Raw genomic sequence first — 18,987 nt, forward strand, 5'->3', positions numbered from 1 at the left:
GGCCCCTGAGGCCCGGTCAGGGATCACAAAGGCTGTCCTGCATCAGGGAGGCCTCCCGAGAGGTTTTTACATAAACACTGTACTTGGCAGATGTCTTCTCAACAGATCTCTTGGTTCAAATTAAAATTCCAGCTGAAACTCCGAAAAGCTTGTTCTGGCCTGACGGGCTGGAAGGCTCTGAGGGGATTTCAGGTTTCTGGAAGGTCAGGTGAGATCGCCTTCACTCCGTGTGTCAGTCAGGGCTCCCCAGGAGGCAGACACCCGCCAATTACCTTAACAGCAAAAATTAACGCGCAGAATGTTCACCAGGTGGGAGCTGTCAACCAGATGAACAGGCAGCACACGGGATGAGGTTCTGGTCAGATTTCCTGCGGGTGGCCATCAGCCTGGCGTTGTTTTTCTTTCCTTACCTTGTTGCCACGAGAATCTGCTGCTGCTCCTGTGGCTAATGGTCATTTGCCGCATCATCTAAGGCAGTGGTTCTCAGCCTTGGCTGCACATTAGAATCACCTGGGAATCTTTTTATTTTATTTTATTTTATTTAAATATATATTTCATTGATTTTTTACAGAGAAGAAGGGAGAGAGACAGAGAGTTAGAAACATCGATGAGAGAGAAACATCGATCAGCTGCCTCCTGCACACCCCCTACTGGGGATGTGCCCGCAACCCAGGTACATGCCCTTGACAGGAACCGAACCTGGGACCCTTCAGTCCGCAGGTCGACGCTCCATCCACTGAGCCAAACCGGTTTCGGCCCTGGGAATCTTTTTAAAATGCTGATTTCTGGGCCTCATCCTCTGGAAATTCTGTTTCTTTGTTATGGGGTGAGGCCACAACATTAGTAACAAAGAAACAGAATTTCCGGAGGATGAGGCCCAGAAATCAGCATTTTAAAAAGATTCCCAGGTGATTCTAATGTGCAGCCAAGGTTGAGAACCACTGATCCAAGATGAGAGTCTCATTTGAACGGGTCCACGCAGCGTCCATTCTATTCACCTGACCCCGGGTCTGTCGTCACCTCTGTTAAGGAGATTTTCCCTCCACGAGGAAAATGCTACATGAATTCCCTTTGTTGTAGAATTTTGGCATTGTCATACCCAGATGCTCAATGATGGAGACAGAGATTGCTAATGGGTGTCATTACCGGCATATATATTAACATGTTTGTTCTTGTTATGTAACCTAGCGGGCACACTTCAATAGCTGTAATTTTAATCCTGGGTCCCCTGGCCTGTGGGCGGAGGATCCCATTCTGCCTGGAATGAAAGAGGCCTTGTTCTGGTGGAGGCCTGTCACATCCCCCAACCCCCCTTTCTCTTCTGGAGAGAATTTCAGAACTACTGAAATAAGGAAATAATGTCACTGCTATGTACCAGTACTGGAGATTTAATGTGCTATTTGATGTAGTGGTCCATGTTGTTTTGCTTGCAAAATTGGCGTAGATTATCTTGAATTATATGAACTGTTAGAAAAGCAGTACCAACAAATGACTGTAATGACATTTTTTAGCAGGAAGGGAATGGGTCCGACTCGCTGATGCGCTGGAGCTGCTATTTCTAAAAACATTTAAATAAAATTCACTGGTGATGGCACCATGCAGTCATAAAGGGTAAAACAGAAAAACCGGAGCTGTTTTCCAACCACATCGGAACCTTTTTTTAATTTTTTAACATTTTTATTGATTCCAGAGAGGAAGGGAGAGAGGGAGAGAGAGATAGAAACATCCATGATGAGAGAGAATCATTGATCGGCTGCCTCCTGCACACCCCACCCTGGGGATCGAGCCCGAAACCTGGGCATGTGCCCTGACCAGGAATCGAACCATGACCTCCTGGTTCAGAGGTTAATGCTCGGCCACTGAGCCACACTGGCTAGGCTCCTTCAGAATCTTGAAGTTCAGGGAGATGCTAGGGAGTGGAATTGTGAAAATTGGGAGGGACTTAGATGAACCAGGCAAAACTGTTCTAATCCAATCTTTCCTATTTAGTTAAAATGTTTTTATTTAAATGTATTTGTTTCAGATCTTCCTAAACAAACAAACACACAAAATACCCAGCAATAAAATGAAAAAACAAAAACACAAAAGCTGGTGTCTGAGCCTTTCCTCCCCGCATTGCCTCCGCTCCCCTCCCTCTCCCTCTCTGAGGCTACCTCTCCTGCAGGTGGGAGTCAGTAGGGGGAGGGAACCTTTTCCTTCTAGATTCTTTGGCCTAATAATTAATTGACCTAAGGCAGATTAACAGAAGAAAAAATAAATTTAATTCTGTACACATAAAATTCATAGAAATATGAGATTCCAAGAAGTGACCAAAGAAATACAAAGAAACAATTATTTGTGAAGAATTGACAAAGGCGCGTCCCGAGTGCCAGGTGTCAACTCATGGCCCTGACGTCCAAACTCCCCCTTTGGCACGGCCCCATGATAACGGGGGGACTCCAAGCATTCCTCCATCACCGTGGGCATGATGCTGAGCTTTGTCAGTGCAGGGCACAGCAGAATGGGGTCTCTTCCAGGTTGGGATGTGCTGTTCTGTACTTTCTTGCCCCTACTGCACACTCATTGGTAGTGTGTGTGTGTGTGTGTGTGCGCGCGCGCGCACGCTTGCTAGTGTGGTGGTGGTAGTGGTGGTGGGATATCTGGGGGTGCTCTGACTCAGTCATTCTGTCAGTGACACTGCAGCCAGGGCCTGGTGACCACCTCACTGTGAACCTCCCACGCGGCCTCCAGGCCTCCAGCTAGCAGCAGCGACCTCGGGTGCCCCCGCCAGCCTCAGCTTGCCTCCATCACAGAAACGTACTCCCTGCTTGCAGGGTCTGTGGACTGCCCTGGTCCAGGCACTCAGGGCCCTCACCATCCAATGGGCTGGGACCACAGCTCAGCATGCAGCCTGGGCACGGGACCCTTTTTCAAGCCTGCATTTCCCAAGTCCTCAGCCTCAGCCCTGGCACACATTCAGAATGTTCTTCTCAGCCATCTCATTACTCCCATTATAGCTTAGCTATTTTTTGTATTAAATTTCTCTCTGAATCACTGTGTGGTGTCTGTCTGCTGATGGGCCCCGCGGGACACAGACATCCCAAGGATGCCTTCTCCTTCCCTTGTCTGAGCCTTCAAGCCTCTTTACTCCACTCAGCCTTTGCAGCTTCTTTCTTAATTTCATTCTCACTTCTAAAATCACCATCCAAATTCTGAATTCCTAACTGTAGGATTATCCACCAAAGCAGCTAGTCTAACTTTTTAAGACCAAATCTAATCATAGTTCCCCACCCTACAAAACCAGAGAGAAGTCTGCAGAGATGTTCATTCCTGCATTATTTGTGACAGAGGGGGGAAAAAAACATTCCATGTGCCTGAGTCAAACTCATTTATGTGAATTTAAACTCAACATGTGTTACACCGTAGTTTTCTTTTCTGAAATCATTTTTATTTGAAAGAATGATTGACAAACTATGCTTATTAAGACTTGAATGTTTGTCCGACATGATTTTAAAAAATTAACCAAGTGATCCTGCCGCTTCAAAGCAAGCAACTGACAGTATTTGTGGCCATTGATAAAAAGTGAGCTTTCAAGCAAAAATTAGAATGTTGCAAAACATGTATTCACTACCATGTACTTGACAGCTTTGATTTCCATGATTTTTAATATTGAATAAATGGGATGTTTCAACATTTGGAAGATCTGCAGAACTCAGTTAAAGAATATTTTCCAAATAGCTAATGCATGATGTTATAAAATCAAGAATGGGTTAGTGGTCCATTCAAAGTGCAAGATAAACAGATTTGATGTGACTGAGTACAATACATTCATTGATTTTGGTTTCTGATTCAACATTGCAATTAACCTTTAAGAAACTACCACTGTGGTTTCGATGTTACATCAAATATCCATGATTAACTAACTCCAAGGGCTATTAAAATATCTCTCTCTTTCTCAATTATCTGTATGAGGCCAGATTTTCTATAAGGACTTCAACCGAACATTTATTTAGGCCTCTTTTTCTCATCAATGCTTTAGTTCTCAGTGTAGTGGTCTTGAATACCTTTTACGTTATATTCAATTTGGGTGTTACCATAAATGGACTTATTTCATTTTCCAATTGTTTGCCACTAGTATTTAAGAATACAAGCACCTGTCCTGGCTGGGTGGTTCAGTTGGTTGGAGCACTGTTCTGTACTCCCAAAGGTTGCGAATTCAATTCCCAATTAGGGCAAATACTACCTCGGTTGCAGGTTTGACCCCTGGTCGGGTCGCTGTGTGGCAGACAAGCAATTGATGTTTCACTCTCTCTCAAATCATTAAAATATATTCTTGGGTGAGAATTAGAAAAGAAAAAACAACAACAACAAACCACGTAAGTATCTAAAAGGGTCTTGAAACAAAAAAGTTTGGAATCAGTGAACATTTGTAATATTTCAGCATGAATTTTGGTGACTTAAACATAGCAAAATATAAGCTTATTTTTAATCAGTGTTAAAATGATGTCCACAAATTTTTAAAGCATAGGGTATTCTTTTTCTTCTTAAAGTCCTAAAATCAGCCCCCCCCCCCCCGGCCCCCCATATTACAAAGTCTAATAACGAACTTTCATGGGCCTGGCGTCAACATTAGCTCACCCTCAGTCTGATTTGAGCTTTGTCTCCACTCACTTTTCTGTATTATTCTGAAGCAAGTTCTAGGCATGATATAATTCCAGCATAACTCCCTTATGTACCTCTAAACAATGTACTAGTGTCAAAGACTCAACAATAATATGGCCAAGTATTATTTTCATCAATACCCACCGAAGTGGGGATATTGCCCTACTATAGATTACAGGCAATATTTTTACCCCCAAGAAGCAGCCATTGTCCCACTTCCAAGACAAACGAAACGTTCTGACCTCCAGTATATTTTTTAGAGCTCCACTTAATGTTTTTCAGCAAATATTAACTAGGAAGTCTCTGAAATACAAAATTGTCAAGCAGGGAATAAATGGCACTAGGGTTCATCTCTCGTTTGGGGGGCTTCTCGGGTCAGTCAGTTAAAAAGGTTTCCAAGGCCATCTAGGATTGGGGCTTATTACTGAGCCCGCACGGGCATAGGGAGAAGGTGGCGGTGACACAAGCAGATTCTTGTTCTCATGAGAGTCATTTTTGTGACACTTCCAAAGCCTAATGCTCCCTCATTTTGGTCTCTTCAGTTTTACAATAATATGCATAAATTAACGAGTGTTTTATTTATGTTTTATTAAATATATTTTTATTGATTTCAGACAGGGAGAGAGAAACATCAATGATAAAGAGAATCATTCATTGGCTGCCTCCTGCATGCCCCCCCACTGCATTCGTCCTTGACCGGAATTGAACCTGGGACCCTTCAGTCTGTAGGCTGACGCTCCATCCACTGAGCCAAACCAGCTAGTGCTTAAAAAACATATACAGGCATGCCGGAATGGCCATTTACTAATTATAAGTTAAAATTTTAAAAGGCTTATATTCATTAATATCTGCTGACCCAAAAAAGTTCAGTCAAGTATGGTTGTTGTCATTTATGAAAATAACACAAGGACAATACCGTTAGCTGATAGCACTTTATTACCTGCCCTCCTGCCACCCCGCATCCAGTGAGACAAAGTGTCCATAAAACTAGAGTATATATCAAAGGAGATAAAAAATACTACAAGCAAAATGAAAGGCAATACTAACTCCGACCTCCCTTCCTATTCCTTACACTTCACGGACAATACTACCCCCCACCCCCCACTCCACCGCCTTATACATACACATACTCCTCACGAGGAAAGAAACTACACCCTAGGAACAAATTGAGTGTGAGAGGGTTTTTTAATTCAATTTGTAAAGGACAGTTTAAAAAAAAAACACAAAATGTTAGTAACACACTAGAACATTGTCTTGTTCATTTGACATTTTCTCTATCTTCACCAATTTTTATTACAAAAATCAGAAAAGTAAAAACCCATTACAATATTTGCACAGTGTAACCACAGTGTCACCTAAACAAAAGCTAATTTCTATAAAACCATAAACTTAACAATTTTATTAAAAGAGATTCAAAATTCTCTCAGTTTACTGGATATACATAGTGGTATATATTTTAAAGCAGAAAACCCCCAGAAAAACAAAAACAAAGAAAATATAAGTCAGAATGGTCAGTTACGCATTTTGACCTGACAGTTCCTACGAATAGTAACTTCCACTACATATAAAGGAAACCGTTATCTGCAGTAAAAATTCTAGAGACAAAGTAGGAAATGTGTAATAAAAACAATCAATCAAAAGTCAGTCCCTGGCTGCATGTGTTTTCAATGAAACCCAGGCAGTGAGTTAAATCAGGAAAGGAGGGACATGACTTATGTGTCCAAACCACTGTGTGTCTCTACAAGCGAGACCTTTGTAAGTCAAGTTGCAAAGTTTCAATGAAAGAACTTTGAAAAGCACAAATGTTCTTTTCTTCATACAAATCACTGCAAGTCATCTTTGTAAGGCTGGACCTTGCATAGGGAAATAGCTGTCTTCTGTCAAAAATTCTGCAGGAATGAGGGAAAAGCAAGCTTTTTAAAATGATGCCCATGTGCAGAGTTAAATTACCAAGCACCTCTTTAACTGCCTCCAATTTATCTTTGAGATATTTGACAAAAGGAAAAATTGCCAATTTATGGTGACAGATTGGCAGCAGAAAAATTAAATTCCAAAAGTGCATCATTAGAGTCTCGCTACCTACGGAAGAAACTCTGATGCACTAAATATGCCCCACTCGTGCTTTCACTAGGACTCACGAGGAACTTGTATAAATACAAGTTTGCTTTTTCAGAAAGTTAAAGTATAAAAAAATAGGACAAGTCGTGGCATTCCTTTAAAAGTTGATGCTACATTAGTATTCTGAGTTGGTTACTAGGAAGGATTAATGCTTCCAGACAGAGCCCGGCCACTTGCCTTTAAGAGCCATGGTAGAGGTTCATGGTACCCAGGACGGCAATGTCATATCTTTCTTCCACCTTCACAGAATTGGAATGCTCTATTACACTATTAAGCTCCGGGATGCTTTCAGCAGTGTCCCCGAACCCGTGGTAATGTCCATAGTGCAAATTTCCCCCAATATCTTCCACCCAGGAAGGTCTATTAGCTATGCAGCTACTTGGACTCCCATTCAGGTGCAGAGAACCGCACATCTCAGGGTTAACGCTCATGGTCTTTTCTGGCTCCTCAGTCCCATTAACACAGAGAGAACCCTGGCTACTCGGAAATGGTGGTCCTGGAACTAATCCATTGCTAATTCCATTAGATCCTGTTAAGCACTGGTTATTCCTGCTTTCCATCCCATTGATCTGAGTCGTGGAAGAGAAGTCCAAATGTCCATTGATGACACATCCGTTTGTCAATGTATTCGATACGGAGCTACTGTTTTTCATATCTGCATTAAGAAATACACCTGTCACCAAAATTCAGAACCAGAGGGGAGGAGAAACTATAAAATGCTTCATTGCTGCTACAATTTTAAAGGACTTATTCAGTTTCTTTTAAACAAACCAGTTCCTTTTCCAAAGTGAAAACCATACATAGATTTTAAAATAAAACACAACGGCAGCATTTGCCTGGTAAGAAAGGAAACATTTATCCATTTCAGGAGTGTTGGGAAGCCAAAAATTAAAAAACTTAAGTTGACAAATATACTGCATGAAAAATACCAATGGTACTGAAAAGCTGTCAAAAACACTTCCCATTTTAGTCTCCTCTCGGAGAAAGGTTTTTAAAATCACCCCCCAGAAAGTCCATCAGAACTGAATTTGGGATTCCCACAAAAGGCTGCAATAAAACACAAACTTCTGCAGCACTTAACCAGAGGAAAGCGGTTACGAAGCAGGTGAGCTAAGGCAGCTCCTGGACGTTCCTCACACGTCAGGAAAGCGTGCCGAGGAATACGCAGAGGGACCGCTTTCCCTTCCACACTCAAGCCTACGGTCCTCCTGCCAGCGCCACCCAGCAGCTCCGCCGAGTGCCCGGCACAGCGGCCACAGGCGGGAACTAACGGTTCTCATGCACAGTCTTGGGCCAATGGCAGTTCTGCAGTTTCTTCTGAGTTCAGCAATTAAGGTGATTATGACATCCAAGGTTCCACTTTCAAAAACAACTTATACTGGAAAATGTTGATAGGTTAATCTGCATCCATTAAAAGAAGGATGTCTTACAAAAAAGATGTCAGTCACAAAACGTTTGGGCACATGGGAATAGGCAATTACAAGGTATTTTTCTGTATAATGACACTAGAGAGTTAATTTTCATGTTCACAGGAGTTCACAGCACAGTATAGAGAATGATCTAAAATTATGTCTTGCTTACTAATATTAAATTTTAATGTTCTGCGCTATTAAAGCATGGTATGATATTAAACACAGAAGAGCTAAGCTATAATAGATGAGGACCCATTTTGCATATCTGGTCACCCTAACATCTCACACAGTGTGCCTGTCCCTTGAAGGGGCCACTTTTGGGTTCATCGCCTATAGACCTCTGACTTGTACTCGAACACAGGTTTTTGTGTGTCTTGCAAAGCTCTCTGCCAACAAAAAAATCACAGCTTGTTCAATGAACAAACATCTCCCAAACATTCCATTAATCATCAATTTTCTGGCAATTTAAATGCCAATCATAGTTTAATAATTATTATAAATTCTTCAGAAGATTATGACAACTTTTTAAAAAAGTAAATGATAGCATTTCTAGTTAGGTAAAACTCAAGGGTAGAGAGCAAGCGTTTCAAGAACTAAACATGAAGTGAAATAAAAAGGAAAAAAACAAGCTGTTCCAGGGAAATATTTAAATTTTTTTAAAAGTATAAACAACTGTTCCTGGGTGATAAAACTCATGGGTATGGTGGCAAGTTTGATAGTTACTAATAACTGGTATGCTACCAACAAAGGTGAAAATCCGACTTTCAGTGACTGGGTCTGCAAAGGTAAATGAGCATGGCCTCAGAAATCTGAGTTAACAAGACTCACTTTTTTTGTTTAATGTTCACCGTGTGAGTACTGCTTTCCTTTAGTGCATTATGCAATCTCAAAATCAAGGTTAGTAGATCACCTCATATCATGGTAAGAAATCTAATAAAACTGAGCATGCAAATAGCAGACATGCTAGAAAATGGCTAAGACATAGCCCCACTGGCCAGCTCCAATACTGTCCTTTATTCTGTTCCAAACTGCCTTTCAGGACTCACCCATTTACTTATCTGCTACAAGTAATCTTTAGCTATTTTAATGTTTGCTTATTCAGTCAGATAATGTTATAAATGAAATGATGGAAAATATGAGGATGCTTACTTGGCACCTATATATGGGATGAGCTGGGCTTGAAAAAAATTATGGCTTTTTTAATGTTACGTTCGTTTTGGTATCAAACTTAACCTGAAAACCCAGGGAATTAATGTTTGAAGATTAAAGAGTGATTACTTCTGCCTTTTTAAAAGCATGTAGCAATGCCATTAAAAAAACAAACAAATTGGCTTTGATTCATTTAATTATTTGGCAAAAAGGTGACTCCTCCCATAACAATTCTGTAGCTTTGAGAAAGATGTATACATTTTTTTGAACAGAAATTATTATTTTCATGTAAGTCTGGGAAACAAAATATATAATCTTTTATCCCCAGTAGAGAATTTGGCATAAAGACATAATAAAAATTTTAAAAAGCCAGTATCTATTTCTAAATATAATAATACAGTAAAAGAATGGCTAAAATATTTTTATGGTACCTAAATAAGATTGTAGAAAAAAGCATGAGCTAAATGGATAAATCTTAAAAAGCTAAAAGAAACTGAGACTTTGCCTTTTAAAAATGGATAATGACTATCAATTCTAAAATTTTAATATACTAAAAATGTTAGTGTATAGAACGTGTTTTGTGAGACACGGTGGTCAGCATTTTACTAGACCTAGCGTGTGTGGCACAGAAACCAGAGCAACCACTGAGCGTCGAATGACATATTCTGTACTGGCGCGACTGGTTACAAGTAAAACCACAATGTTTACTAGTTCTCAATGTTTATGGCGAGTCAGACTTCTGGCTGTTAATCGCTTTGAAATTACTAGCAATAGGCGTTCATTCAGTATATTCACCCAAAGTCCTCCAACAGAAAAAATGCAAAACCTTATTAAAATTAAACAAGGCACATTAAGCAAAAGTTTAAAATCAAATAGAGATTGCACTTATATTTTTCATATCCATAGAATGCACCAAAAACACTTATCCTTATATCTACAAACTTGCCCAAGATATGCAAATTATAACATTCTTTGAGACACTAGACAACAAAGTGCAAAACTCGTCTGAAAGAAGCTGTTAGAAATAATATGCATACTGATTCTTGCAACGACAAGGGGTCTGCATTGCCGAAACAGTATATATTTCTATTTCTTTTGGTCCAACAGAACCACCCTCCTGCTGTGTGGTGTCTTCGACCATTGGACTGTTGTTGCAGCTAACAGGAAACTGTCCACTCCCACCTGTTACAACAGCAAACTCTCTATCGATGTGCATTTTGTCCGCATCATCTTCTGCCTCGCTGTTCACTAGCGACATGCAGTAATCCAAGCTTTGAGCTGCACAGGAAACAAAGGCAATTTTAGATCCAATGCACATACAGAAAGATTTTACAACAAATGTTTCTCATTCCTTTTTGTTCGAGCACTGAACATTCCAAAATTTTCAAATAATTTCATAATCTACACAACAAATGATCTTAGTATACTACTGAAAAACTTTTCCACAGTATTACAAATATTTTTAAATTCAACATATTCTATATTATGCCTCAAAATGTCCATTCAATTGTTTTCATAAATACTAGGACAGTTTTTGGTAACATAAAAATCATGAAAATGATCCTCAAAAAAAAAAAAAAGAAATCACAAATTTCAGTAACAGAAAATAAAGTAAAAGCCAAGACTCAAGACAGGCTTGTCAATACTGTTCCCGTGTGGTACTAGCCTATGCTTCTAGATAAAATAACATTAAAGTTTTAGTTCCAAGATATTTGGAGCTGATGCTATATGTACATTTCTTGTAAAATTATCATTCTCTGTATCTTGGAGAAAAGCCAATATGCACATTTAATCACTTTTCCTCCAAGTACTACATACTCTGTGCAGAAACACCCCCACCCCCAGCCCCCGCAGCCACTCTCATTTGATATAGACAAATCTAGTCTTAAGCATGTATTTTTCTTCAAAACCAGATCCTAAGAATCATTTTTATGCTTTGCTTTTATTCATTTACCATGGCATAAAGGTATCAACTAAGTTCAAAAGAATCTTTAAAGTTGGAAACGCACTGTACGGCTGTATTATAACTTGCCCGCCACCAAATTCCCTGCTACTGCTTGGGTTGCTTCCGTTTTCTTTCCTATTGTGAACACCATAATCAAATCAATATCCTTATAAAGGCATCTTTGTGCACATTTCTGGGTCTTTACTCAGATAAATAACTAGCATTATTTTTGGGTCAAAGAATAAGCAACAACACTTAGTGCTAAATATTTCTTTCAAATAATTTAAAAGCAAAGCTTGAATTTTGCAGCTTTAATTACTTCTAGTTTTAGAGGCACACAAGTCATTTTCAATATAGGAATGAGCATATTCCAGATTATTCCCTTAACTGTTGAAACTAAAGATAGTCTTAATGAGAAATAAATTCTGAATTAGTATGTGGGAGAAACAGAAGTGTGTGATTTTGTGTAGTTGAGAGAAAATAGAAGTCTGCACAGGTATGAGGCCAGAAAACAGTCTACAAATAGAGGTGCTTTGAAAAACCAGAGGCGTTAAACCATGGATTTCAGTCTTTTCCACTCAATGCTTTTTTTAATCCTCTACAAGCCCCAAATAAGTGATAAGCAAGGTCCTATCTTCACTATGAAACAATACTTTCAAGAGATCAGCGATAAATAAGCCATCTCAGTAAGGAGGAAGACTGGAAAGGGGTGTTCCAAATACCAGTTGTCACAATCCATACAACCTTCTGGGAGTTTAGTCTCGATAAACCTGCATTCAGCACGGGGTGTGGTTTCCCCCTTTTCCGCACTCTAATGCCTGATAAGCCAAATCGGGTGTATACTGAGAACAGGTGCAGGCTATCATGGCAAAACCACAAATGTCCTTGTAAAAGACATCCCCTGGGATACAGGGTGGCTTTTAGTAGCCATACTCCATGTCTGGTTTTGTTGTGGAGCTCAGGTGTCAGTGTTCCTTGGGCAAAGTGGCAACTACATTATATCTGCAATTTCAAATTGCACGTGTTTTGTTTTGTTTTTTAAGATAAGCCCAGCCCTGGCTGGTTTGGCTCTGTGGATAGAGCACTGGCCTGCAGACTGAAGGGTTCCGGGTTTGATTTCGGTCAGGGGCACATGCCTGGGTTGTGGGCTCAATCCCCAGTGGGGGATGTGCAGGAGGCAGCCAATCAATGATTCTCATAATTGATGTTTCTCTCTGAAATAAAAAAGATAAGCCCAGCCAGTGTGGTTCAGTGGTTACGCATTAACCTATGAACCAGGAGGTCATAGTTCAGTTCCTGGTCAGGGTACATGCCTGAGTTGCAGGCTCATTTCCCAATTGGGTGGGGGGGGGGGCATGAGGGAGGCAGCTGATCCATGATTCTCTCATTATTGATGTTTCTCTTTCCCTCTCCCTTTCTCTGAAATAAAAATATATTTTAAAAAAAAAGACCACCCTTACCCCATAATCTTCATAAAAGCTGTATTTGCCAACTCATCCTTTGAGCCCAGTGCCTAGGATAGTACCCATATCAACAAATGAAACCTACACTCTAGCCAGAAACGGCAAACACAGAAAGCAAGAAACATGAACTATAGCAACCAGTAACATCAAACTAACCCATCATTTCAGAGAAGTGGAAGCAGGACATGAAGGCGGACCTGCCACTACGGGGCCAGAGTCGGTGGCAAAGGAAGTTTGGGGACATTGGAAACAAAAATGTGTATATAGAGGACCTGGGGCACAATGCCATTTTAAAGCAAAAATTAATCCCTTAGCTAGAGGCCTACCCAGTACACTAGGAATTATGCTCTAAAATTGTTCCATTTAGCAGATTGTCTTTTGTTAACGCAGGTAAGTTTCTCATTGATAGAAAAATGAAACAAGAACAAAGGCTTTCATATTTGGGTAGTCAAACTCTTTAATGTAGGAAGCATATGCTAATGCAGACAACCTAGAATTTAATTATTTCTTTAAGGATACACTATCTTTGTAGTGAGTTTTTCCCATAAAATATCTGCAAAGATATTTCACTACTTGGCTGATAATCCAGCTGCCCCAGAACCCTGGGTAATTTCATACTGTCTTCACTTTATGCTCAGCACCTGCATACAGTGAGCACTCAAATTATACAGGGGCACTAAGGTTGCATTTGCTTTTTAAAATTGTACTTTGTCATGAAATTAAAATTGGCCTCTCAGAATATTCACATTGGATCTGGATTTGACTTTCTCTGACATTCACAGATGCCACCTGTGGTATTTTCTCTCACACACCTATCGCCAAAGTAACTGTTTAAATATCCCATGTTGCATCTGAGAAAGGAGGTCTGTAAACACTTCAGAATTCCTCTTCCAAAACTGTAAATTTTGATTGTTTTGGAAAAACTTTCCCTTCCCGTTTTATTTACCTTCACAGTTAAAAAATTACTGAACATGTTGTAAAGTGTCCTTACCTTTTGATTCCCAAAGCAGGTATTTGTTGAAGATTCTAGCACACATTAAACAATGCACAGTTATGACAGAAAACCATCTAGGACTGGCTCAAAGCAAACACAAGCAGTCACTGCCCAGGGAGTCTTCTCATCCTTGACCTCTGGAGCCAAGATGCTCCATTCAGGAAGGTGCCAGGATAACAGAGGCCTGCATTTGTATTTTCATCTAAAAATCAAGGGTTGAATAAAACCCCTAAAGCCAATTCTAAGGGAGCTTCTAAAACTACATAAACCATGAAAGAGTTTAAAATGTAGGAAAGGCTTATACTCCATACCGAACACACCAACTGACGTGTAAAACTGGCAAGTAGTTTTAGACAGTGGATTTAAGAGCAGCTCGGTGTTGTGAGATGGTGATCTTCCTTTGTGCATCTTTACAATGCCAGTCAGAGGTCCCTCCCAGGTGCTGACCCACCACCACAGTGGTCTTTCCACTGAACTGGGAACTCTGATCTCAGATCCCCATATAAAAAAAAAAACAGGAGGGAAGTGTTTCCTTGGTTTCCCACCAGCCATTACTAGTTAGAACTATTCTCTGTTCTATTATGGAGCACATTAACCCAAATAACTACTTTTGAAAATAAACATCCTGTTAAAAATAGTACCCAAGGCCACTGCAAAAGGGGTTCTGTAAAGTAACCTTCTGGGGAACTGACACAGCCCCAACTGCAGTAGAACAGGGATTGGGGAAATTCAAGAGGGTAGGGCAGTGGGGAGGCAAAAGTGGCAGTACTGCAAAACTGTGGAGGGGGTTGGGGCTGTTAAAGGAACACGGAATGAAAGTGGATGTGAAACACACCATCCTGAAGGTGTACAAGTGGTGGAGTCCCACTGTAGCTGCACACACTGGAAACAGACTAGCACATGAGGCTTGAATTCAAGATTACAAGAATGTAAGTGGAAATCACAGAAAATGCTTGGTCCTTATTATAATTCATTCAAATTATATTTCTAAAATGCTATGTGTTAAGGATTAAGACAAAACCATTTGTTGTTCTAACACAATCAAGTGTTCTCTCTGGTCAAATTAAAAACAAAATACCACACAAATACAGCCGTTTACTTTAAGTTTGAGAACACTAAGTAAACAAAAAAATAAAGTATTTTATATATGACACTCCATAGAAATAATTACATTAAAAAATCTGACTTCTTGAATCTCATGTTTGAATAACTAGCTAACACATATTAACAAATGTGTTAAGGCACATCTACCTTCTTCCTCCCGTAGTCATTAAGGCTGGTCAACATGAACTAAGAACAGAAAGTGAAAATCCTGTTAAATTCATCCCAGGAAAAGTGTGCTGAGACACTTCTTACTGCTAATTTTAAACTGAGTCATTCATGTTGAAGATAATTTCCTAAAACATGTTTTAATATTAAATACCCACACATATATATGAGATGCTAGATCAATAATATACCTATTTGATTAAAACAAAACCATGACGTCAGCTTAACATCTGAGATCTGGCATTACCACAGCCTACTTCTTAGGGCAAATGTTTCCAAAAATAAAACTCTAAGTTACTAGGTAAGTTTGTAACTCACAGTACCCTTCCCCACCCACAATTCTAGAGCTGTACCCCAAAAATTACTGGCTAAAAACAAGGTAAAGGTTTCTCTAATGGGTGAAGCTGCCATTCTTTTCCAGCCAGGATCACTAATAACCTGGACAACAGCTCTCAAGAAACACATACATGAGTAATTATAGAGTTACTCCTGATGACTAGGAATGCTAACAAAATTAAACACATCTTTGTAAAGCCGTGCCAGCTTAAGTTCTTAAGTCCATCCATCATTCCATCTTGAGCAAATGGTTTATAAATGGAGGGGGAGGTGGGGGAGAATCCAAACCTAATTATATAGCTACTTCCTTGCACCATCATAAATGAACAAAATCCCATATTGGGAAATATTACCCCAAAATACTTTTCATCAAAACCAACCAAGTAACTTTGCATTTTATTTCACCCTCCAGAGTTCATGGCCCCATCTATTATGTCTGTTCTGACCAAAGCACGTTTTGATACTGGTGTGAATGACTGTATGAAAGAGATTTGCTTCCAAAGGACAGTTCACATTCAAGCAGTACAAAAAGGCCAAGGCATTATTCCTCCTTTTGGTTCTTTACACCAATACAGTTTCCAAGGGAAAATCACTCTAATTACCTTAAAATATTTGAAAATGGTTTGCTGAAAGCAGAGAGATACTACTTTCTGTGGGGAAGAGTAGATAACTTTCAGACTCATGATTCTAAAGTAAAAAAATTAAAGGAGTGAATTTTACAGGTACATCTTTAAGAACTGGTTCAAGCTATGCATTTATTTAACCAAGATATTTCAGTCACCCGTAAGAAAAAGCCAAAATTGTACTTCAAAAAAAGAAAAAATGATTTTAAACTCTTCCAAATACTTTTGTATGTGATTTTTAAAAAGGATTTTATGTGCATGTTACATTAGGGGAAAAAGTACTTTCACTTTGACAAAAGAACCAAAAACTTATCCACAAAATGAATTCAGGGTTAGCTGGAGTGGCTCAGTTGGTTGAGTGTCGTCCTGTGTATCGAAGGGTTGCCGGTTCAATTCCTGGTCAGGGCACGTACTTGGGTTGTAGAGGTTCAATCCTCAGGGAGCATAAGGAAAACAACCAATCAATGTTTCTCTTTCTCTCCTCCCCCCACCTCCTCTCTAAGTATGTCCTTGCATGAGGAAAAAAAAAAAATTCAGAATGAGCAGAGACTTAAGCTTACATAAATAGCAAATTTAAAAAATGCCAAAAATTAAAATGAACTAAGGCAACCGATCTTAAATTGCATTCTAAAAAACTGGTCAAAGAATGGAAATAACTATAGAGCTACTGAAGCCAAGAACAACTTCATTTAGAACATTCAGGTAGTTGGGGGGAAAAATCTTTTAGTAATCAAGAATTACTGCCCTAACATACCATTCACAGCAAGTACATAATGGTAAAATGAAAAAAATCAACTCTTCCTTTCCCATAAAGGAGAGTGGCAGCAGGCATGGGGGTGGGAAAAAGACAACTATCTATGCTTACAAATACGAATTTATACACACACACTCTTAAGTGACATGCGAGGCAATCTCAGGACTGGAGTACTAGAAATTTTAATGAGCAAATAATGCTCAGTAGACAAATGGTTAACACTGGAAGAGGAGCTATTAAAGTTTATCTGATGTCAAGCAATGATTTCTCCTGTGATCGTGACAAGTATTATTTCATGTATATATAGAGCAGTGCTCAACCTTAGGTTTGCATAATTATTACCTGCAAACTCAAGTGCCAGGCATCACATTTTCTCCTTAACTGACATCCTCAGGTTGTTAGGAATGGCAATTTGTGAAAGCTGCATGGTGAGTTTAGTGTGTAAGATGTGAATCTCTAACTCTGGTTCGCCTAAATCAGTGATGGCGAACCTATGACACACGTGTCAGAGGTGACACGCGAACTCATTTTTTGGTTGATTTTTCTTTGTTAAATGGCATTTAAATATATAAAATAAATATTAAAAATGTAAGTCTTTGTTTTACTATGGTTGCAAATATCAAAAAATTTCTATATGTGACACGGCACCAGAGTTAAGTTAGGGTTTTTCAAAATGCTGACACGCCGAGCTCAAAAGGTTCACCATCACTGGCCTAAATGAATCCTTTTCTGGAGAAGGAAGATAAAATCCCTAAAAACCTGCATAATGCTTCAAACTAAATTTGTGTAGTAGTAGGATTTAGAAAACTTAGGACAAAAACAGCAAGACATTGGCCAAATCAGCTCACCATGAAACCTTCAGAAACTAGTTTTAAAAAAATCTCTAGGAACATTTCTGCATCTTAGTAGAACGTTAAGTGTCAAACCTTTAAAAAAAATCACACCAGAATTTAAGATTTATCCTACCAAACTACACTAATAGACATAGACAGAATGAGGGTACAATGAATCTAACACTTAATATCATTCCAAAATATTAATCAGGCATTAAATTTTAAAAAGCATTTTTAAAAAGTATATACTTAAAGAGCTATAAAAATACATTAGAAAATATATAGTGAAACATGTTACAAATAAATGACAATGCTGAGCAACACTTTATTAAAAAACTTTTGAAGTAGACATACCTCCATGTGTTTTATCATAGCACCTTCTAGATTAAACTCATAACCTATAAATGCTATGAATTTGATAAACTATTACATTTAAGTTCATTCATTCAAGTCACATAACCATAAGTTTTTATAGTGACCAAGATTTCAGAAGTTATGAAGTAGATATCATAATTCTTGTCATAAAAAACACACAAAAAAAACCTTTTGTCTGGATATACCCATTAGAGACAAAGCAGTAGAGATGATGTTGACCCATAAAATTTAAACACCTCTACCCAGCAGTGTTTTCTCATATTATACTTGTATAGTTGATTTAAAAAAAAAAAATTTTTTTTTTTTTTTACTCATCTGAGGATATTTTCCCATTGATTTTTAGAGTGGGAGGAAGGGAAGGAGAGGGGAAGAGAGAAACATCAATGTGTGAGACATACTGATTGGTTGCCTACCGCATGCACACTGACCAGACTGGGGAGAACCTGGAACTGAGGTATGTGCCCTTGACTGGGAATTGATCCCTTGATCTTTCGGTTTATAGGCCGACACTCTTAACCACTGAGCCAAACCAGTGAGGGCTAATTTTTTTTTTAAGTCAAAGGGCACAACTTTGTATTTTCAGCAAATCTTATCTGAGTGCATAATTGCAGTGATTACTTTTCACTGTCATCTCTCAATTTCCTCTGTATAAGTTTGCTAAATATTCCTGCCAAGCTATTAATTTGTCCTGTTTAAGATATTTTACATATAGATATACGTATATGTAATTTTTTCCTAAATAAAGGTTTTTTTCCCAAAGTAAAGAATGACTGCTTCTGATTATTTGCAAACTCCAAAACTAAAGATAAAAAAGTGGATGAATACCTAAAACTTGACTTACCTTACAGACATAAGTCCTCAAAGTGACATACGAGATCTTGCGACAAATACACAATACCCTGTGGGTCATGGAGACCAGCGGAGGCCAAATCACAGTGCAAGTGGAACAGTACAGCCAACACCTACCTTCCCAGATGTGAAACTATGTTTTACTACCAGACCAACAATTGTTATAAGCTCGGGGACATTTACAGGAAACAAAGAAATCAGGCACAGGGGCAGATTTTTTTTTAAT

General features: G+C 39.1%; 1 protein-coding gene across 3 annotated transcripts in view; it reads right to left on the bottom strand.

The window, feature by feature from the left end:
* Positions 1 to 5,879: 5,879 nt before the first annotated feature.
* The window catches only part of ANKRD10 (ankyrin repeat domain 10), a 36,335-nt gene continuing 23,227 nt past the window's right edge, over positions 5,880 to 18,987 (bottom strand). For all 3 annotated transcript variants that reach the window (XM_059685110.1, XM_059685111.1, XM_059685112.1), the window contains exons 5-6: positions 10,503 to 10,598; positions 5,880 to 7,414 (exon numbers count right to left, since the gene is read on the bottom strand). In XM_059685110.1, coding sequence (XP_059541093.1) covers positions 6,939 to 7,414; positions 10,503 to 10,598 — 572 coding nt within the window. In that variant the 3' untranslated portion in view covers positions 5,880 to 6,938. The remainder of the gene's footprint in view (positions 7,415 to 10,502; positions 10,599 to 18,987) is intronic.

This window comes from Myotis daubentonii, chromosome 2, assembly GCF_963259705.1.
Source record: "Myotis daubentonii chromosome 2, mMyoDau2.1, whole genome shotgun sequence".
Taxonomy (NCBI): Eukaryota; Metazoa; Chordata; class Mammalia; order Chiroptera; family Vespertilionidae; genus Myotis; species Myotis daubentonii.